At 41.9% G+C, this 23,452-nt stretch overlaps 1 protein-coding gene across 1 annotated transcript in view; it reads right to left on the bottom strand.

Moving 5' to 3' along the window:
- Positions 1–22,932, bottom strand: part of LOC128468237 (vomeronasal type-2 receptor 26-like) — a 29,229-nt gene extending 6,297 nt beyond the window's left edge. The window contains exons 1-7 of the mRNA XM_053449929.1: positions 22,889–22,932; positions 13,154–13,426; positions 11,823–12,114; positions 8,883–9,692; positions 8,273–8,503; positions 6,788–6,911; positions 5,586–6,109 (exon numbers count right to left, since the gene is read on the bottom strand). Of these exons, the coding sequence (XP_053305904.1) occupies positions 5,586–6,109; positions 6,788–6,911; positions 8,273–8,503; positions 8,883–9,692; positions 11,823–12,114; positions 13,154–13,426; positions 22,889–22,932 (2,298 nt within the window). The remainder of the gene's footprint in view (positions 1–5,585; positions 6,110–6,787; positions 6,912–8,272; positions 8,504–8,882; positions 9,693–11,822; positions 12,115–13,153; positions 13,427–22,888) is intronic.
- Between the last annotated feature and the right edge of the window lie 520 nt (positions 22,933–23,452).

The raw sequence follows: 23,452 nt of genomic DNA, 5'->3' as shown, positions 1-23,452 counted from the left end.
AACCGCATTTGTTTTGAACCCAAAGACAGAGATGAACAACTAAAAGATCTCAGGAAAGGTTTAATTGGGCAACGATACACAATCGACAGATAATCAAATAAAAAGAGGAACAAATATACAGACACAGGAACTCAGAATTATGTCATAATGTCACAAAGTCAGGCCAAGTGTTTTTTATAGTCTTTTTACTTTTTTTTTTAAATGAATTTAGTTATTTTCATTAATAAATTATTTTTTAACAATTTAATATTTTTATATAGATTTTTATTGTATTTTCATTATGCTATTATTTCATTTTTAAATACTAGCGGTGTTTTTTTTTTTTTTTTTAATACCGTGGTGATTCCTACAGTATATAGCACATATATTCATTCCTTGGTTTTAACTCATGCTAAAACGTGACGCCCTTAATTTTGGTTTAAACCTTTTTTTTTTATTCATTTATTTATTTTCATTCATAAATTGTTTTTAATTATTTATTTTTTATATATTTTTATATTGATTTTTTATTGTTTTTTCTTTATGCGATTTCACTTTTAAATTCTATGGTGTTTTTTTAAAAAACTGTGGTGATTCTTACAGTATATCGCACTTAATCAGCTAACACTTCAGTAGCGTTTTATATTTTATATATTTTTATATATTTATATATATTTTTAAATATTTATGCTAAAATTTGACGCCCTTAATTTCGGTTTAAACCTTGTTAAAGGATTTAAGCCCCGCCATCTATACAATCGGTCTTATACAGACACATAGTCTGTGGCGGTCTATAGCACCAAAAGAGACTGCTGTGTCAAATTCTAATTTTCATAAATGTATGAGCAATTTCTGCTTCAAATATTCCCGAAGAAGATACCTACGTAGTCTGAAAAGCTTGCAATCTATTAGACTTCAGTTAGCCAATATAGGGAGCATCAATTTTGTTTTCCTATGGCTAACACGGTACAGATCTATACCTAGAACACCTATAAATAGGTCTTTATAATCGATTTTCCTAAATTTAGCAGCCAAAATATACCATATTTTACCAATATATGGCTGGATATTGCTTTATTTATCGGCTGCGTGGCGAATACATTTTTTAACCAAGTACAAGCTAAAAAAAAGTCAAATTTTACCTATTTCGTATAAAAAAAAAATCAAAAACAGGGCTTTTCTAGCCCATCGCACAGCTGCCACTTACCTGGGGGTATCCGTACACACTCAGGATTTGTGCCATGGGGAGCGTCGTGAGAGATTGTCGATCTCCAATAAACCCGGCAATGTTACCCCGTCCCGGGCAGGAATAATTCGGAATTTCCCGCTCAGTTCCAGACAATATTTGGATGACGTTTTTTATGGCTTTTTGTGCGCTTCCGCAAGAATCGTACGCGTGGTAACCCAGGGTGATATCGGGTAAAAGATCCGGATCTCGGTTAATCTCATCAACGGCAAAGGTGAAAGCCAGGAGACTCTTGTATTGTGTGAGGTCTATACTGTGGAAGATGACACGATTAGACCCGTTATTGGGTTATTAGTATATTGTGATTCCCATATAAAAGAGAAAAGTACAAGTTTAACAGAATAGTGATCGAGCAGCTCGCCGTGAGCGCTGTCATTGCCAGAGACCCAGGGCCACTACAGAGATGTCTCATCTTTAATGCATCAGAAACATATAAGAAGTAGGGAAAATGTCCACTTACTATGTACACAGCATTAGTTCAGGTCCAGGTGTCCCATCACAATTAACCAGTTCCCTTAAATCGGTATTTACAGTAAAAACTCCTCCAATGATGATGTCTCCTTTCTGATAATATTTATACTCAAACACGCATTTTTTCCCACTAAGAAGACACCCAGGAGCCGATGTTCCAACTGTGGACCAGAAGAAGATCTCCAAGAACATTGTGAACCCATTAATAATAGAGAATGGAAGATGCTTGTCCATCATAACGTCTCCTGTCCTCCTCGGTGCAGGTGATCTGCAGGACCCGGTATACATCTGTGTTCAGCTGACTTTATATTAAACCAGGCAGCTGCGGCGCATATAAAAATATCAAGTTCTAAATTCATTCATTGGGATTTATTCTCTCCATAAGTGACTTAAGGTCTCAAAGCAAAACAGACATCATTCACCAAGGACCAAGCTCACAAGACACTCAGCAATCTCGGACCTAAAGTTTTGTTTAAGTTTCACATCAATAAATGTTAGACTTTCTGAATACTTTACTGAATATACAGGATATCAAGTTAATAAATTCTAAGATAGGTCTATACCATAGGCGCCGCTACAGAGGTCCAAGGGAGGAAATTGCCCCGCCTAGATTACCCCCCCCACACACAAAATTTGGAACTCCCTGCTGAACTTGGAATAGACACCAGGGGTGGACTGACCAGGGCTAGCCCTAACATGGGACCCAGGGCGGCAGTTTGACTGGGACCCCAGTCTTTTCTGATAGAATTGTGAAGAAGCTGTATCTCTAATTCTCCACAAATCTATCGGACCCTCTTGTGCACTTCCGCAAAAAGACGGAGCCAGGGAGGGAAGAAGCCTCTTCCCAAGGCCTTGGTGTGTGGCTGAAGTGTAGACCACCAGCAGGAGAGGTAGTGTCTAATGCTATTAACCACTTTTTAGGAGACTGAGGGGGTTAGAGATGAAAAAGTCATGGAAAGCAGTGAGTTTGTTGCACTTGGAGTGCGCATTCAGAGGGGGCAGGATAAAGGGGTGCTGGGGTTACAGTGAACTGGTTTGAGATTGGAGGGATTGCGGTTGTTTGTGTTAGTATGGAAAGTGCTTGGCGGAAGCAGTTTGGAAGGCTGGGTCCAGATTTGAAGTTTACTCTGAGCACAGAAGGTGGAGGATACAGACCAACAACAAGTGAGACTGGGATCTATAGTAATGGGTTGCCTTTACATGAGATTGGTTAGTGGTGGGGAGAGTTTGAAGGAAGAAGAGAAGGGCATGTGAGTTGAGATGGGATCAGGAACTGAAGTAAAGGTGAGGTGTGGACTGTGGAGTAGTTGTCAGAGGAAAGGGAGATGAAATCTGGAGTAGAGGTGCAGATAGAAGGAGTAGAAACAAGTAGGGCATCATACTGTGAGTAGAATAATAGGAGTGCCAGTGAAGATGGCGTTGCAGTCCCTGAAGTTTTCCTACAGTTAAACTCCAGTGTAACTCCTATCATCTGTCCACTTATGATGAGTCCACTCCAGTGTAACTCCTATCATCTGTCCACTTATGATGAGTCCACTCCAGTGTAACTCCTATCATCTGTCCACTTATGATAAGTCCACTCCAGTGTAACTCCTATCATCTGTCCACTTATTATAAGTCCACTCCAGTGTAACTCCTATCATCTGTCCACTTATGATGAGTCCACTCCAGTATAACTCCTATCATCTGTCCACTTTTGATGAGTCCACTGCAGCTACATTTCCAAGCAAGATCGTTTCCACGCAGGGCCTAGGAATTTATAGGGCTAGGCAGATAAGATGATTGCATACAGGATGCAGATGTTTCACACCTTGTCTTAACAATTGTAATGAAGCTAGACAAGAGGGGTCCAAAGTTAACCCTTTGAAATCAGCAGGGAATGCAGGGAGGTAGGATAGAGAATACTAGGTGGTTCAGAGGGATTACAGCAGTAGATGAGGGGTTCTGGGTGCGTATCAGATGCAGGGTTAGTAATAAATTAGGAGAATGGAACCGAACAGCGATGGTAGCTTCTTGGGAAGCCAATGCTTTCTGACCCCCCCCCCCATTTGCACTAGCTACAGTATCTTTTCATGTGACAACACTGAAGAAATGATGCTCGGCTACAATGTAAAGTAGTGCGTGTACAGCCTGTATAACAGAGTAACTTTACAGTCCCCTCAAATATAACTCAATACACGGCCATTAACCCCTCAATATCACCCAACACACAGCCATTAACCCCTCAAATATAACTCAACACAAGTTCATCTTCGTGTTCCAATCAACCAATTGGTTGATGCCAGAGGAGGCCCCTGCAGGCGACCAATACAGTCGCTAGCTCGGCCCTTTAACTCCTGGAGGCAAACTTACGTATTTCCGCTCCCGTTAACCCCTGTGATGTTGTGTAGATAAGGTAGGCTAGATTGTTGTGTATGCTCGGTATCTGGGCTGAATACGAATGCACAAGTCTATTAGTAATACAATGTAAAAACCCTATACCAAAATAGAGGAAAAAAATTACAATTTTACTTGGGGTGCGTTCTACCTAGTAGGTGCAACTATTGAACAATTTAGTTTATGTTCAGCAGTACCCCCTGATTACATTAATACCCTACTTTTTTGTTGGGTGGGAGATAGTGATTTTTTAAAAAAATACTTTTTTACTTGTAGCAGTGGGGCTTAGGGATAATAAAGCTGGGCAGTAGTAAAGGCAAAGTTGGGATATAATGAATTCTCCTTTAAACATTTGAAGGACAGCCTTGACAGGAATTCATTCTCCATCCAAAGATCTTGAATTTATGAAGATGTCATCCAGATAGACAATTACATCACAAAACACCATGCCGGAAAAGATGTTAATGGAGGCAGTACGAGTTCTAAGGCTTCTTACCCTTTCTAGTCAGATATCAACGGTAGACCCATGCCAGGAGGATGTGATATTTTATGTCGCGACTGCCGCTATGGTATCAACCTTGTGGAAGCCAAAAACGACACACAGATCTCACATGGGGAGGGGGTATTGGCACCGAATGTTATTTGGACAAATGTGTGCTTCTAGGCCCCAGTTTGTGGAAGGTCGTTTTCTGGTACAATAATGGCACTGGGCCCTTTAAGAAATGGAGTTCTGGGATATGACGTCATAACCTGGCACGCCGTGTCTTAAATGATGCCTATGGAGGTTGTCCTGAGCGGTACAACCTTAATCGCGTAAATAGGCAGATATAATAGGGGAGAATAAAGATCTCCCTAGTAACCGGCCATTGTGCAGCAGGACAACAGGGGGGGTACGATCTGCCCCCCGGTTTTGTACCAGGGGGACTGCAACCCTTCTGGACCTGTGGCCAGGATATGTCACTATTCATACCACTAAAAGTTACAGTTTTTTGTTGCAATATTCCATTCTTTATTATGTTTTTTTTGTTATGTTTTTTATTATGTTATTTGCACATCACAGCCGACTGACCTTAATTACTTACATAGAAAACTGAGTTATTTGGATGTACTTTGTGCAAAAAAAAAATAATTAAGCTTTAATCTTCCCAAGTAAATGTTTTTTTGTGTTCATGTGAGGCTTCATCAAAACAATATAACATTTTGGAGAAAATATACATGTCAGCAGTCCAGCGCTTGATGCAAGTATGGCAAATATTTCCGTGGCCACCGTGTTCTTGCCTTCGGTGCTCAGATACGCCGGGACGGCACAGACCCAAACGCAGCAAAACACCAACATGCTGAAAGTGATGTATTTCCCCTCGTTGAAACTGTCCGGCAACGACCTCACCAAGAAAGCAGCCACAAAACTCACAGCTGCCAGAAATCCAATGTAGCCAAGGGCACAATAAAAACCAATGGGAGAGCCTTCATTACATTTAATGATGATCTTCCCAGGGTGGGAATGCATATTGACATCTTGGAAAGGTGGAGATATTCCCAACCAACTGATACAAATACAAATCTGAATGATGGAACAAGACAGAACGATAGCATATGACAATTTGGCACCAGCCCATTTCTTCCAGATTTTTCCAGGTCTGGTGGCTTTAAAGGCAATGCAGACCACGACAGTCTTGGCCAACACAGAAGATACAGCCACGGTGAAGATGACCGCAAAAGACGTTTGACGTAACATGCAGGTTATATCTACAGGGCGACCAATGAAAAGTAACACACAGAGGAAGCTGAGCGAAAGGGAGATCAGTAGGATGAAGCTCAGGGTCCGGTTATTGGCCTTCACCACCGGGGTGTCACGAAACTGAATAAATAGCGCCAGTACTACGGCGCTAAGAATAGAAAAGAAAATAGAGAAAAAGGAACAGAGCGAGGCAATAAAATCCATTTCATATGACAAGAACTCAAGGATTTTAGGCAGGCACATGTCACTTCTTTCATTAGGCCACTGGTTTTCTGGGCATTTGATGCATACATCAACATCTGAAAAGAAAAGTGAGCGTCATATATATATATATATATATAGGCAGAATGTATATATATATATATATAGGCAGAATGTTTTGGATTGGTTCAAGAAGCCATTTTAAGGGGACAAGGAGAAGGTTAAGAAATTTAATAAGGGAAAGCTAATCCCGCCACATTTAGACACAAATCCCTGCTTCCCGAGGTCTTCAACTAAATATTTCAAAAACAGCTATACTGGTGGAAAAACCAAAAGCGTTAGCTAAAAACTATAGGCCTTGTGTGAGTTCCACTCATTCTTTAGTGCAAAGCTGGTACCAGTCCCACCAAACCCATCTCTACACACTGAGCGTGTTTTCTGGGGGGACGGCTGGTGGTCCCCCACCCCTGCTCTGGTTGCCCCAGGCACCTTGTAAAAAGTCTAGCCATAAATGTGGTTCTGCTGGAAGCCGTTAAGGTCTGAGCGACTCTTTAAGGACTGCTTTAGCTACACATCATACCTGCTGTTCTTCAGGATTACTTTCTTCAGATACCCATAGCCATGCGAGAGTCCATTACTGATAGAAAGTCTTTTGCACATAACCCTCAATTTGTTCTTCTATCTGTTACTGAAACCACTTTCCTTCTCTTTTACAAGGTGGACAAATGAAGGCCTTGAAACCATTACTATTACTTCAAAGTAGTTATGGCGTTTACCTTTCTCTGTGGAAATTTCCCCCTCTGAGCACCGGACGCAGTCATAACAGCAGATTGGTTTCCCTTTCTTTACGACCTTTCTACCGCCTGGATTGCAGCTTTCAGAGCACTGGGATCTGGGTACCTAATCAGAGAAAGAAAAGATAAAGACTTCAGTGATGATCACAAAGTATGTGGAAAAAAAGAGAAATGCAAACCACCGCCTCTCCACCACCATATTTTTATATAATGGCATCGCTAATATGTTGCCCCTCCATGAAACCTTCACCCGCCACGGGGGAGCACTTATATAACCTGACAAGCACTCTCTCGCGGGATGGGGTGCTTCCTTCTGTTCAACATTAATAAAAATGTTTTTTATAACTCATCCAACCATGTCTTTAGCTTTGTGCGTCGGGGCAGTCATGCTGGAACAGAAAAGAGTCTTCTCCACACTGTCCCCACAAAGTTGGAAGCAAAGCATCGTCCAAAATGTCTCGTCATGCTGAAGCATTAAGATTTTCCGTCACTAAAACTAAGGGGCCCAAACCTTAATTTCAATAATTAAGAGGTCCATAAAAACATGGTTGGATGAGTCCGGTATGGAAGGACCTGACCGGCCGCACAGAGCCTTCCCAGAAGAGTGGAAGCTGTTATGGGGGGGCAACTTCATACTAAAGTCCTTCTTAGTGCAATGGTCAGGTGTCCCAATACCCATGTCCATATAGTGTATGTATGTATATGTATATATACATATATACCGCATTTGCTTGATTATAAGACGACCCCCCAAATCTTAATATTAATTTAGGGAAAAAAGAAAAAGCCTGAATATAAGACGACCCTATAGGAAAAAAAGTTTTACCAGTAAATGTTAATTCATTTAAACAATTTTTTTAATAAAAGCTATGATTGAGAAAAATATTTTGGTTTTATTTCCTTCTATTTTCCAACCTGCCCCCCCAGTCCTGCACACCGGGGACTCTGAAGTACCGGTAAGTGGGGCGGGGGGTTGAGACAGGAGGATCCAGATCCCCTGCAGCTGCGGGGGATCTGGATCTTAGTCGTCTCATAGTCAGACTTTGAGGTCTGATTATAAGACGACCCCGATTATAAGACGAGGGGTATTTTTCAGAGCATTTGCTCTGAAAAAAATATCGTCTTATAATCGAGCAAATACGGTATATATATATATATACAAACACCATACTATAAGTGAAAATGTGCTGGGGTGGATTGGAGAAGCTGTAGTGTATATAGTATTAGTTTATTTTTATATACAGGAACTGCAGCAGCCTTTTTTTAAAATAATTTTTATGTAATAATTAATTTGTTTTCCAATTTAAAAATTGAATTAGGCAAAACCTTATTTTTGTCATTTTTAAGCGTTCGGGATTGTTCCTAACCAGGATATCGGTTTTCTTTACAAAGGAAAAGCCATATTGGAAGCCGTGTTGTTATATAACATAATACGCGTTCTGTTGAGATAGCAATAAATATGCCCACCTCGTTTGTGTTCTTTTTCCAGATGATGTCACGCGTGTTAACGACGAGTCTCTGTCCCTCCGGCGCCAACATACTAAAGCGTCCAATGAGTCTCGCTACAAAGGTCCCGTTAGCTAGGACGACGTGGTTGAAGATGTGGTACTGCGTGGGGATCGCTCCCTTGTTGTTGAAATAAATGTCCTCTCCTATAGGGTCTGTAAAGTTAACTTTTTGGATGGAGTGCTGCAGTTTCTAACATCAAGACAATAAAATATGGGTATGAGAATAAAGAAAAAAAGGAAAGCGAAAGTAAATTTACAATTTCAAAAGATCACGCGCACCCAGCAAATATTACTTAAAAACAGAAATATTGGCGATTCCGTCACACTATATGGCCATATTTTGTGAAGAAAAAGTAATGATTGGCTTCACTTCTTATTTTCAGTTAAATATGGAGAATAAGAGATTTACTACTCTCATAACAATCAATAGAAGACGTTTTTTACTCAAACTCTGTTTTTTTCCAGAAAGGGGTCTAGATAATTAATTTGATAATTACAAAAGATATGGTAAAACCCAACGATACGATTAAAAGGAATGTAAAGAACATTCCCATTACAAAAAAACTTACTGTCTTGGATTTAAATGACGTCTTAGATCCCGAGTAATAGGCGTCATGGAGAGCATGGGCCATGATGTATCCTGCAGTGTAAACGTTATAAGACGTTCGGAAGCTTTGTGTATCGTAGACCACGTTACTGATGTCTAATATGTGTTCGTTTCCTGAGCAATTTTGGAGTTTTAGATTGTAAATGGTCTGAAATATTTTGTTCTTTTCTTGGTCTGGAGTCACGCATTCAAAAAATTGTGCCCAGATATCTTCCAGTAAGGCGTCGTCCGGCCGATTGGAAGGGTGGGCATTTTGTAGAAAAGTTTGCAGTCCCGGAATTTTTCTTTTTGGGATGGAAAACACCAAACTCCCGTTGAGCGCAGCCACAGGGGCCTGTCCAAGGTCAGCATTAAAAGACCACGACGAAGAAAAGATTAGAGTCTTGCTGGAAAGCGGATCGTCGTCCTCTTCCAAAGTTAGGAAGAACTGGATTGACACTGAGCCGCAAATGATAACAGCGTGAGATGTTGAATTTTGGAGGATGTTGCTGGATTCCGTATAAGAGAATCGGTCATTTATTTTCTCCTGGTTTTTTAGTACAATGGTGAACTCAATGCAGATTTTCCGTTCCATCATTTGTTTGCTCAGCTCTTGACTCTCTGTTGCTCCACTGTCGTCGGCCGATGTAATGATTCCCACCCAGGTCCAGCCTAAGCGTAAAAGCAATTCTGAAATAGCTGCATATTGCATACGATCATCTTGAACTGTCTGAAAGAATGATGGATATGGGCTTTTCTCACTTAGAAGAGGGTTTGTGGTTCCATAGCTGATCTGTCAATATACAATTTGAGTACAAGAGTAACCAACTAGCTTCCTTTAGCCGTGGTAAGTCATATATCATGGACTACTGCATTAGGGCTGCGACAACTAATCGATAAAATCGATAATAAACGATAATGAAAATCGTTGCCAACTCGAGCTCTGAAAAATACCCCTCGTTTTATAATCCGTTTCATTTAGTGTGACTCACAGCAGCTACTACTTACAGTCCCTCCCTGCGGTTACTCTTACGATTGGCCCCACCCCTGCTCAGGCACTCATCTAACTGTGAGTATGAAATTAATATTTGGGCTGCTGAAAGTTAGGGGAGGTAGCGATTAAGTTAGGGGCAGTTATGGTTAATGGGGTGTTTAGGGTTAATTTAGGGGCAGTTATGGTTAATGGGGTGTTTAGGGGCAGTTATGGTTGATGGGGTGTTTAGGGTTAATTTTGGGGCAGTTGTGGTTGATGGGGTGTTTAGGGGCAGTTATGGTTAATGGGGAGTTTAGGGTTAATTTTGGGGCAGTTGTGGTTGATGGGGTCTTTAGGGTTAATTTAGGGGCAGTTATGGTTAATGGGGTGTTTAGGGTTAATTTAATGCTGAGGACTGAGGGTTAATTTAATTAATTTAATAAAGTTAACTTAAGGTGCAGTTAGAGGTTAAGGGGGACAAACTAAGGGAAATCTAAATCCTGGGGGCAGAGAACATTATTAATGTATTGATTTATAAAAGTATGGTGTCAGTGTGATGCGACCGAGTCTGTGAATCTATGAGGGCACTATGGCATATCTGGGGGTATAAGGCATATCTGGGGAGGACGGAGTGGCATATCTGGGGGTATAAGGCATACTGGGGTGAAAGGCATATCAGGGGCACAGTGGCATATCATGGGCTATAAGGCATATAGGGTATATAAGGCATATGTGGGGAGGGCAGAGTGGCATATCTGGGAGGCAGTGTGGCATATCTGGGGGTATGTGGCATATCTGGGAGGCAGTGTGGGAAGCCTGGGTTCAAATGTGCATAACTGGGGGGGGGCAGATTGGGAAATAAAAACAAGAAATGCATTTTTATCAAAGTTTTTTTTATTCTGCTGTTTGACATCCTGTTTGTTTATTAAATTATTCTAAATAAATTAAAAATTAACATTTATTTGTTTATCCGATTAATCAATGAATCAAAAAAATAATCGGCCAACTAATCGATTATGAAAATAATCGGTAGTTGCAGCCCTATACTGCATATACTTAGGGACAATGTCCAAGTCACAAATGAAGGTGTAGAAAGCCTCGTCGATTTCTATATCCATGATTTCTGGATTAATGTTGTTTAAAGGCGTCCTACCAGTCTGCTAATGAAACGCGGCTGGTCAGCAGTGGTCCTATTGCAGATCCACCACAGTAGATCCACCACGCGGGGATAGGGACACAGATAACCCGATAACAACCAAGCAGTCAGGTTCCGAAGGGCTTAATATGCAAGAAAACACCCAACGTGTCTAGTAGAGGACTGACCCAGACATCCAATGTACTTGGGGAGTATAAGAATCCCAGGGTCTCAAGGTACATGTTAATATCTAAGGATCGCAATTGGTTTTTTTCTCACGGATATAGCGTCTGAAATTTCCGGTTGAATACAGAGTGTATAGTTAATCGGGTTGTAAAAAGACACATAGTATACAAAGTTAAAAACCTGCCAAGTATCTACTGATCCAAACAGTGGTCTGTTATATAGTCTACCTAGGTCCAGGGAAGCAGATGTGCTTTTTGACAGCCCATGAGTCAGAATTGCCAACTGGAGGTAATGCCCTTCGTTAAGCTTAGGGAAGAGATCACCCTGAATACAGCATTTGGTCAAGAAGAAGGCAAGAAGACCTAAGTTAGAAATATATGCCATATAATAGGTTAAACGGCCCTTCTGGACTCCAAAGGCAATCAGATTTTTCATGGATCAACGTTATATATTCCAAAGATGAATACTTTCTCTGAACTCCTGTATTCACTAGAAACGCACCCAGAACTTTTTTAACGTATACACGGAATCTGCCCAAACGACTTCTCTTAGCAGTGCATTCCGCGTTTAACTGCCCTGATTCAGCATTGACAGGAGCTACTAATAAAAGCAATTAGTTGTAGCTGTACCTGGGGGTACCCATAGACCGAGAGGATGTGCGCTACAGCCAGAGATGTGACTGAGGACAGATCTCCGATAAAACCGACCACTTTGTCGCGCCGTGCGCAGGAGTAGTTAGGAACGGCCACCTTGAGTCCAGATAATATATTCATCACACCTTCTATGGCTTTCATCACATCGGAACAAGAATCGTACACAATATACCCCAGCGTCACATTGGGTAAAATATTCGGATTATTGTTAATCTCATCAATGGCGAAAACGAAGGCCAGGAAGTGTCTGTAATACTGGGGAGAAAGACTGCAGGGAGAAACCAAACAGTTTATTAATGAGCGTATGGAACATTTTCAAAAGATTTTGAGCAGGCGGATCAAACTCCAGGCCTCGAGGACCACAATCCGGTGAGGATTTTTGGGGATTCCAATTTGATCACCGGCAGCTCGATCAAAATGGTGGAAACCAAGGTGAATCCCTTGTGTCAAAAGCATGAAATTGAGTTCAGAGAAAGAAGAGCCGTGGACGGTTTGCCGTCGTAGAGACCTGGAGTTCAGAATCCCTGATTTAGAGAGTCACGAAGTCTACCAGTTGTGTATGTAGAATCATACAATATAGAGATTGAAATTTAAAATATGACTTTATCACATCTGAAATATTAGAAGAAATTTTTAATGAATACCGGGATTATTTCCTGTAAACAGACTTTGTGTCAAATGTCAGGTGAGAGAAGTCATGGCAATAAACCTGGTCGTTTTGGGAAAACAGGTAATAAAAAGTGATGGAGAAAAAAAAAAAGAAGAAAATAATTTTTTTATGATTTCTTCAGTGGAATTAATGTCAATGCACAAATCAACTAAAAGTACTATTTTTTTAAACAAAATAAATAAAAAATGCAGACCCATATTAAGACTTTTATGCAACTAAAATGCAGTAGCCTGGAAAGTGGAAACCCAATTATTAAAGTCATAGCAATATCAAATATAGAACAGTTCTGAGACGTCACGGTTTTGGTTAAATTGAGTGTTAATTCTACCTGGATTCATTGGGAAAAAAAATTACAGTTTGAAGCACAAAAAAAAAACTTTCTGAATTCTGACATTAACTGTGGGAGAGAGAGGGGAGGTCAGAGGAAGGGCGGGCAGGCAGGCAGGCAGGCAGGCGGGCAGGCAGGCGGGCAGGCAGGCGGGCAGGCAGGCGGGCAGGCAGGCAGGCGGGCAGGCGAGAAAATAAAAAGGAGACATAAGGCAACAATGGGAGGAGGACATAGAATGTGGTAGAAGTTGATGTTTTAGGTTAATTTCTTTTATTAAAACAGATTTTAGGTAAATGAAAAATAACTCACAACATACACAATGTCAGCTGGCGGTCACTCATTGCTTTGGATGCAAAGAGCTGGTAATGTACACTGAATATTCCTCCGATGATGATGTCTCCATCTTGGACACTCTTGTATTCCAGCATGGATTTTCTGGGCTTCAGGCTGCACGCAGGAGCCGTTCTCCTAAAGTCAAGACTGCAATGTATCTTCCAAAAATCACCAAATATAGCAAGGTGAGCAAGGGTGAAGAGCAGGCATCTCCCATGAACCATGGCGGACTCTCTCTCCACAGGGCATCTACACAGAGCACGATGAATACGTCTTCTGATCCAAGGAAAAAACTCAGAGATTGGAGAGTCTTCAAGTCTGTCGTATTTATAAGGGCTCTTCGCTGCTATCCAGAGTGAACGAGTCCCTTCTCAGAGGCTTTAGCACACAAGGCACACAAGAGACCTCCAGAAATACTTCAAAAATATGTCACCCCGCGCCTCCCCACAGATCTCCACAGTAATTATACGTCTGCTGATGAAGTTTGAAAAAGTTTCCTTACATGGTTTGCCGGTAAACAAATTTTAAATAAAATTCTTTAAGTCATTAAGTCATTAAGTAGCATAATAACTTTGGATTTCAAGCATATGGAACAATGCTTCTTAATGTATAACCAATAGAGGGCAGCATTCTGTCCAAAGATATATTAGCCATATGTGGCAGTGTGCTCATATTATATTCTGCCCGAGAATATATTAGCTATATATGGTAGTGTGGTCCTGGTCTACATGGACGTGTCACCGGTGTCTAGATTTCTGTCTGCACGGGTGATGCGGTTGGATTTATGGAGCCTGGGGGGTCGAAGCAGCAGATTTTGGTAGCTTTCCCATGGACCTCGTCTATACGTGCAATGGTTTGGGGTGCAGGGCATGTTGTGAGAGGGGGTGTTGTTGACAGTTACAAGGTACCTGCATCCTGTAGTTGTGCTGACTATGTGTGTTGTGCATGCCATGGATAATGACATGGGGTCACTCTGCAGCGGGATCCGGTTTGGAGGATGGAGGTTTTGGAGTCGGGATGTGGATTGGTTGTTGGAGTCAGTTCCTGGTGTTAAGTTACTTTGGTCCGTCCCTGAAACGGTGCGGTTCTCTGGATAACTTGGCAAGATTAGGTGGTTTTCGGGGAATATTATTTTAATCTTTATTAATCTATTTATTGGTGTTTGGTTTTCGTAATCATTGACCCTGTTAATGCATCTACTTTTTAGTTTAAGGTTATCTGGCAATGACTAATAAAGTGGCTGCGGCCTTTTCAAAATCGGTGTCTTCTGGATGGTACTGAAGTACTCTGGGGGATGCACCGGGTCGCTAGAGCAGGGTCTTGACACTAGACTTGTGCATTCATATTCGAGAAAACCGAATAAACTAATATGGCGGCGGGTAAACTTACACAAAGAATCTTTGTGTTTGTCTTCGTTAATATCTCCTAGCTAATCTCCCTGGTCCCTTCCCCCAATACAAGTCACTGCCTCTAGCCTACGTTCGCATTGCAGGGGTTAACGGGAACAGGAATCCATAGGATCGTGCCAGGAGTTAAAGTTCCGTACGCCAGTGGAACTGACATCAGTAGGCAGTCCTGGCCGCGTCTCGCAAGGGTAGGATCAGGGCAGCCAGAGCCCACAAGTGCCCAGGTATGTACATCAGTCAAGAGAGCCCCAGAAGACCTGAAAAAGTGGAGACTCAGCATGACCGGACTGCACTGAGGAGGTCAGCCTGCAAGTTTATGTCCTTCCAGAGTTTTTGAGCAAAACCCAGGGAGTACCCAGGTATGGTCATGACAAGTTCATCGCTTCTCTTATGCAACCAGTTCTGGTTTTTGTGTCTTTAACATTATTGCATGTGGCCCTAGCATGGGATATTGGAGCTACATCAGTCATAAATCATGGGTGCATATCTGTGGCAGACATGAACCTTAATAAACCATAAAACAATACATTGGTGGTGAAAGGCTGTGGTCTGTAATGGTAAGGGCCAGGATCCCCCAGATCACCGAAACCCTATCCACCTTGAGATAGCTAGGAGATTAGCCTCTAGGAAAAGGTTAGGGGTTTCCTGATTTTTAAAAATGCTTTAAAGTAAGAATAGTTAAACATGTATTGTTATCATCAACAATTATTAAAATGTTTTATTAATGCAAAAGCACAGACTACACAGTAGTGATTTTTTTGGTACACTGAAAAATGCCATGGTGAAGCCGGGTCCTCTAAATAGTTGGCGGTTTCCTGGTGAGGAGTGGAGATAGGTAGGTCTTCTGCCTCCCCCCTCTGATCCTTGTGAAGAAGAACCAAGAAGATCCGGCCCTCCTGCAGGACTTCTGGCCAGGGACGGAAGCAGGGGTTCGCATATAACATCGGGGAGTGCGGCCCTGATAAAAAGAAGAAGGGGACCTGGTGTCCATCATGGACTTTCCGCCACATGCCTGGCCACTGACCTTGGGACATCAATAATAAAAAAAAGGAACTTGTAGAGCAGGCTGACCAATAGACACAAAGACATGGCACGCGAGGTGGCTGCATAGGTTCAGACACTGCCCACAGTGCATCATTTGAGAGGAGACCTCACTAGGTTTTTTCTGGCAGTGTACTTTTGCACAGGCTTTGCTGAGAGCCTTGGAAAATTAGCTTTAAGCTTTAATGTAAAGGAAATTCCTCTCCTACCATTGGGTTTTGTACAGACTTTTTCAAGGACATCACACAGAAATTTCCATGGAAAAACCTTGGAGCCTGGTGTGCTGCATTAAGGACGCTTTATCGTTTGGCAGGCACTGGTCAGTGTCCGAGTCAGTGATCCTCAGCTTGCTCAGAGACTACTCCATCATTGACAGTCTCCAGAAGGAGGATTCATCACAAGTCCTCATTCTCCTGATTCTCCTCCCATCCGCGGGTGCTTTAAGGTCACTACCTCTGCGTTTGTGAAAATGTGTGATGTCATTACTGATGCTTCTCTGTATTTGGCCTGAATTTTCTGGGTTAGGTATACTGACCATATAGAAATGGCATAATTGCATGTACTTGCTTAAGCTGCTGATGCGCTCGTTGTTTGCGCTGCATCGCAGTCTACTTTGTAATGTGTGATGGAACCATCACTGGGGCCACTGGAGAGGCCTGAGAGCCAGCCTCCTCCCTATCGACTATGGGCACTGGCTTTGTAAAGACGTCTGTGTCTACCCCCAGCAGTATATCATCCGGTCACTTGCTGAGGGGATTATCTCTGGTAGACAGCCAGGATCTACAACCAGGGAGTGACCACCATTGTTTTAATTTAATGTCAGACCCCCCCCCCCCCATAATGTATGTTCAGTTTTTGAATAAACTCAATCTAGTTATTGGAACATGCCTTAGCTATTTTTTGTATTTAAGTTTATTATACAAAAACTGCTTATGATAAAACAGATATCAACCTGTTTTAGGAGGAGTACACAGGTCAGTAGCGTTGTTACAGATTGTCGATAAGCAGTACTGCGACGCAGCGCAGGGCAATACACGTTACAGTATGACTTCAGTTTACGGAAAGCTCAGTAGAAGCAGTATACAATTACATTTCCAGACATGGCACATATGGTTAGCACATTAGTGGAACCTAACCTGGGGAAATGGTGGAGAAAGGGGGCCGAGGAGAATGGGGCTAGTCTTCAGCCTCTAGACTGTCCTTGAGAGAGTAGTCTCTCAGCAGGCTGTGGATCTGTGACCTGCTCCCTCCTCAGCACCAGGCGGTTCCTGGCAAACCATAGAGCGGCCTTTACACAGCACATGAGACGCCAAGCATCCTCAATGGCGCTCTCCGTGTGTGTTCCTGGAAAAAGTCTGTAAAGTACCGAATGGTAGGACAGGTACTTTCTCTCAATAGAGTCCTTGAGATCCAGCTCCAGGGCTCTGAACAAGGCCTGTGCAAACGGGCACTGCCAGAACAAGTGGAGGGAAGTCTCCTCCTCCACAATGCACTGTGGGCAGTGTCTATATCTGCACAGCCCCCTGGCATGCATAAACATCCTTAGGGGGAGGCCTCCCTGAATGGCTATCCATGCAATGTCTTTATGCCTGTTGGTTAGCCTGCTCGACGACACGTTGGCCCAGACAGTCCGGGCTGTGGCGTCGGGGAGCCCTGGGATGTTCTCGATAGTGTCTTTGGCTCTGATGAGCTTGTGGATCACACGGGGTAACCACAGGTCTGGTTTAACTCCCTCCAGTTGGTGCTCCCTTACAAATTTGCCCACGTCCGAGTAAAACCAGGGCTTAGTCCAATTGTAAGGGACGGAGCTGTCCCACTTTTCCTACTTGAGCTGCCTCCACAGGGGCAGCAGGAAAAAGCGAGACATGGAGTTTCCAGCAGAGCCTTTCACTACGTCTCTGAGAGTCCTGCGCACGCAGTTGCACACAAAGAAGGCCCTCATCATGGCAGGGATGTTAGGCACTCCTAATATCAGATCTCAATATAACCCCCCCCTCTGACTGTCACAGAGAGATCAATGATCTCCCAACCGGCTCTGCTTCCCCGGCAGTGGGTGGGCTATCCCAGCAGTGGGAAGGTACGTATGTATGCTGCCCGCACTTCCGCTGGCGCTCGGTGATAGACGCCTCATGGAACTGCTGGCAGCAGCGGAGGTTACCAGACAGGAGGATCCAGGTCTCCTGCAGCGCTGCGGGGGATCTGGATCTTAGTCTCATACTCAGACCTCTGTTTGAGGTCTGAATAAGACAACATCTATTTTTCAGAGTATTTGCTCTGAAAAAAACCTTGTCTTATAATCAAGCAAATACAGTAACTCTATAACCCAATTTATATATACATATACCTTCCCAAAACATTTTTTTTTCTTTTTTAACAATAAAGTAATAATAACAAAAACCATAAAAAAAAACCTGGCATTTTAGTCTTTTCCATACTGAAAACCGGCCCCTTAAACATGGGGTGAGTACGTTTTCCAGCTGTTTCACTATTGTTAGTAGATTAAATAAATAATACAACTGCACATCTGAGGAACAGATATTTCAACTTTAAACATTTAAGGAAAGTTCTAAAAAAATAAGGAAATAACGGGAATATGTTTGAAATCATATGTACAAGCTTATTTGCATACAATCTGAAGGGCGTTGTCTAAATCTGCTTTGTTAAAGCATTCGCTGGTGCCGCATTACTCTTTTCCAATTTTGGAATCTTCCCCATATGTTTCACAAACCCCAAGTAGCTCACAGTACAATATAGGCAATATTCTCAGTACTTCAAAAAGTGGCACATTTCTTACACGTAACAAACTTTACAATCAAAATCAACACTCTTTCTATCTATTGTAATAAACATGAAGAAAGGCCAGCAAAACTCAATAACCAAAATATATTTACAGACACTCACTGCTGTTCCTCCCCACACAAAAATTTTTGTAAACAGCAAGACACTTACTGACACCAACAACAAACCAGCATATACCAAAAATACAGCAGGGCAATAGACCAGCCACCGGGAATGCTCTTCAGTGTTATGGTGAGTTAAATCAATCCCACCCAGCTCTTCCCTCATCATTGGAACCTTTAATTTATGCAAACACAAGCACAGGAATTGGACCTATTTTATATTGAACTGTTTTAAAATCTTAATAATCTAACAATAAGGTGGGACATTTCTTGGTGCATCATGGGTATTCAAATGAGACAGTGGCTCAGGCAAGCTTCCCAGCAGACTTAGTGTCTGGGCACAGAAATAGCTTCTTTTTATATAGTTTATTATTATTATAATAATAATTATAATAACAACAACAACAACAACAATAATAATAATAATAATAATAATAATAATAATAATAATAATAATAATAATAATAATAATAATAATAATAATAATAATAATAATAATAATGTATTAAAAAAAAATCCCCTTCTGCTACAGCCATCCAGAAGGTCCTGGCACAAATGTTTGGGCTGTGTTACAAGGTTAAGGATAAGTCTTAGGGATGGAATCCAATTACTACTCTTTTTTTTTCCCCTATTGTGGCATGTTTACCCCATCATCTTCACAAATACCAAGTTGCCTGATGATGTTTCTTTTGAAAGTAAATGGCTTTGGTCTAAATCTGCTTTGTTAAAGCATTTCTATAACCCACTGAAGTATTTACTGAAGCCTCATTACTCCTTTCTTATTTTGGAATCTTTACTCTGTAAAGTGCTCAGACGCAGTCCAGCCGTGTCATATAACGCAGTCACAGTGAAATGAATGGATCCCCGGCCTGCTCTGCTCCTATATAGGTTCTTTTCATTACTAGTCTGTAAGATGCAGCACAGCCATTGGACAAGCCCTCTGCATGATGTTACAGAAGTGAGCTGATTGGACAAAGATCAGCTTACTCAAAGTACCTCCTCTCAGCCCAGACTAAAAGGCAAGATTCGCAAGATATTTGTATCGCACACATTCACTGGGTCTCATTACTCCTTTCTAATTTTGCAATCTTTGCCACATCAGTTTCACAATCCCAAAGTAATACATAGTACAACACGGAGAGTTTTTTTTTTCTTACTATTTCCAGATGGGACATATGCCTCATGATCTATCGTTAACAACATCAAATACCCCAACCAACATTATTCTTCAAAAAAATTGTCTATAGTACAAGGTTGATCTTTGGAATCAGCAGAGGGAAAGCACGAGCTACAACTTTCCTGAGGCTAAACTAAAATACACCCAAACCACCACAGGGCAACGGACCAGCCATTGGCATTACTCCTCAGTGTTATGGTGCGCTAAATCAATCCCACCCAGCTCTTTACTGATCATTGAAACCTTTAACTTATGCAAACACAATTGCACAGGAATTGGACCTTTTTTATATTGAACTGTTTTAACATCTTAACAATAAGGTGGGATACTTCTTGGTGCATCATGGGTATTCAAATGAAGCAGTAGCTCAGGCAAGCCGTCCAGCAGACTTAGCGACTTTGTAGATAGGTTGCTTATCTGCAACAAATTTTTGTTTGGTTTAAGAAAAGAAAAAAAAATGAAGATTGCATACCATTGAGGATCCACAACTTCCCCTTCTATTACAGCCACCAGAAGTTCCTGGCATAAATTCTTGACCTATGTTACAAGGTTAAGGATAAGTCTTAGGAATGGAATCCAATAACTACTCTTTTTTCCAATCGTGGCATGTTTATCCCATCATTTTCACAAATTCCAAGATGCCTGATTCCTTTAAAAGCAAAAGGGCTTTGGTCTAACTCTGCTTTGTTAAAGTATTTCTACAACCCACTGAAGCATTCCCTGAAGTCTCATTACTCTTTTCTTATTTTGGAATCTTTACTCTGTAAAGTGCTCAGACACAGTACAGCCGTGTCATATAACGCAGTCACAGTGAAATGAATGGATCCCCGGCCTGCTCTGCTCCTATATAGGTTCTTTTCATTACATTACTAGTCTGTAAGATGCAGCTCAGTCATTGGACAAGCTCTCTGCACGATGTTAAAGAAGTGAGCTGATTGGACAAAGATCAGTTTACTCCAAGTCCCTCCCCTTATTCTGGGAAAAAGGCAAGATTCACTAGATATTCGTATTATGCACATTGGCTTTTCAATTATTTTAGCCAGTATTCGATTTTTTTTTCTTTATGCAGAGAACAGGACAAAGCGGTGACATTTGGCGCAAAAACACATTCATTCAAAAACAACTATTAGTGGCTGAAAACCATATCAATCTTAGACAGGGATAGTTGTGGCAAATGTTTATCACCCCAGCTATTGTGAAATAAGGTTTTCATATTGTGCAGGTATATGATGGTCTGTTAGCTACCGTGGTTATATAACTTTTCCTATATATAGGTAACTAAAATTTGCTACTCACAAGGATATCCTTCTCTAGAGCCAACAAAGGTAGGCAATGGGGAGGATGTAAGGAGGCATTAGCATGGGAGAGGGGAAAGGTGGGCAGGATATTTCCCCCCACAGGACGTGGTCCCATAATTTAGAGAAAATGTTTGAAATGTTGTCAATCAGTGAGAAACAACACAAAAAAGAAAGACATGAAAAACATGTGTAAGGAAAGAGGGAGACAACAGAAAACCTAAAGAGAAAGTAAAGAAATGGAAGAAGAGAGGGACATCAGAAAAAGAAATGAAAGAAAGGAGAAGTAAGAAGTGATGCAAGAGAGGCCAGAAAGAAAGGCAGAAGAGGGAAGGAGAAAAGAAAAAAAAGAGAAAAGGAAGAGGGTGGAATAACAGAAATGTACAGAAGGAAAGAGAGAAAGACACACATACTTACACATTAACATACATGTTCAGACACATAAAGCATGACTCACACTAACGCATACACTAACACACAGACACTAACACACAGACAGACACTCACACTGTAAGATAGGATGGTTGCCATTAAAATGTGATACTACGTGTAATACATAAACATGCTTTTGTAAAGTTTATGGTTTTACAATGTGAGGTAATTTGCATAGTAATGCACTACAAATGTTTTGGCGTCCAACAGAGATGAGATGCTCTCCAGGAGGCCAGACACAGAAGCAGAAGATGTTGTTTTTCGCATAGACTGTCTATCTCATCCATAACTGGGTCATACAGAAATCTCTGGAAAGAGGGAGTTGAGTAGAGATTGAACCATTTTCTGGGATTCTGGGATGACTAGTTAGGGGGTGCAGTCAGTCAGTAGAAGTGTTCTGAATTAGGAGACTCAGAACTGAGCTACCCCAGATTGGCATCCAGGGCAATGCGGTGAGCTGAGAGAGGTTTCTCAATGATATAGGCAAAACTGAAGAAAATTTCATTGTCATTTTAATTCTTAAGTATCTTTTTGTTTTTTTACCAAATCTTTTGTTACAGGTTTCGAAAACTGCAGCAGTGACCTAATTCAATCTCAATATGTGTTTTTCTAGGCATGTGCTTTATTTGTCACTCATTCCCTAATGAGTAACCCTGTAATCGTTTCTAATGACACTGGCACACATTAACATACATCCTGGCACTCAAAAAAACACATTAACACACACCTAGAAACTAACACATGCTAACACACACCCTGACACTTACACACTCTCACACACAGACTGTCATACACACATACACTCACATCAATACAAACACTGACTTACGCACACCCATACACAAACACTCACACAAACATTATATAATGTTATATTATATAACACACTTACATGTACATTTCAGACAAAAACACACCCTGATACTCACACTCAGACATTAACATACACCTTGATACTCACACTAACACACAGAGACACAACAGTCAGACACTAGTGATACATGGACAAAGAGATTTTTTGTTGTTGTTGTTGATCTCATGCATGGAAAATATCTAGGGTGGGTTCTGCAGAATCTTTCCATGAATTTGCAAAAAGTCCAACATGAAATGACCATACAATGACCACGCTGCTATCATAGATATTAAAATGCGTATGCGCCTGGCATGTTACTGACTGAGAGATATCCCTGTTGACTCGTGGAACAGCTTCATGAGGGCCAGGGCTAACCATGCATATGAGCGGGACTCCCCTTAAACAACATTAAGTGAGTGTGGACTGAGCTTTACTCTGGAAAAGACTAAAGTGACCCGGAGACCATGGGAAGCAGGGCTTCCCCACAGACTCCAGGTGAAACTCAGAGAGTTCCCAGGTATTGTATGTGTCACCCGCTCCCGCAGATCCGCTGTCCCCCGTCGTCCTGTGTCCATCCGTCCGGCTCCCAGTTCGCCGCTACACTTACCTCATGGCGAGGTCAGGAGGAAGCGTCGGCTGGGTGCTCGGCATGCTAGTTTTAGCAGCAGCTGCCGCATTCTGGCAGGTAGGGGGCGCGCGTGACGTCAGCGTTGGGGGCGTGGTGGCTCCTGGCGCCAAATTTAAAAATCCGGAAGCCCTGTTACCTGTACCCTGTGTGGTCTTTTGCTGTTTACCTGTTCAGTAGCGTTCTATGGTGAATCTGACCTTGGCTTGTCCTAACTACCCTCTGATCTGTGATTTGGCTGTGTCCGTTCCTCCACGTGTATGACCTGGATCGTCTGACTACCCGCTTTGGATTTGACCCATCTTCTACCCGTCCTGTGTATGACCTCTGGCTCGTCTGACTCTGCATTTGGTTTTGCTCTCCGCCATTCCCTGCACTTTTGTATCGCCTCATTTAGCGAATTGAGACTATCTACCTCTCCATATCTACCTTCTCCAGGGCCTCCTCACTGTTGGGATCATCGAATACCTGGGGGTTGCTTCTCAGTGCACTCCTCCAGAAGAACTTCCGCGGTGAGTGCTCTGGTTTATGGTAGACCTGACAGTA

The sequence above is a fragment of the Spea bombifrons genome, chromosome 1 (genome assembly GCF_027358695.1).
Source record: "Spea bombifrons isolate aSpeBom1 chromosome 1, aSpeBom1.2.pri, whole genome shotgun sequence".
Lineage (NCBI taxonomy): Eukaryota > Metazoa > Chordata > Amphibia > Anura > Pelobatidae > Spea > Spea bombifrons.
The sequence above is the reverse complement of the archived record's forward strand: the minus strand, read 5'-3'. Positions and strand labels throughout refer to the sequence as shown.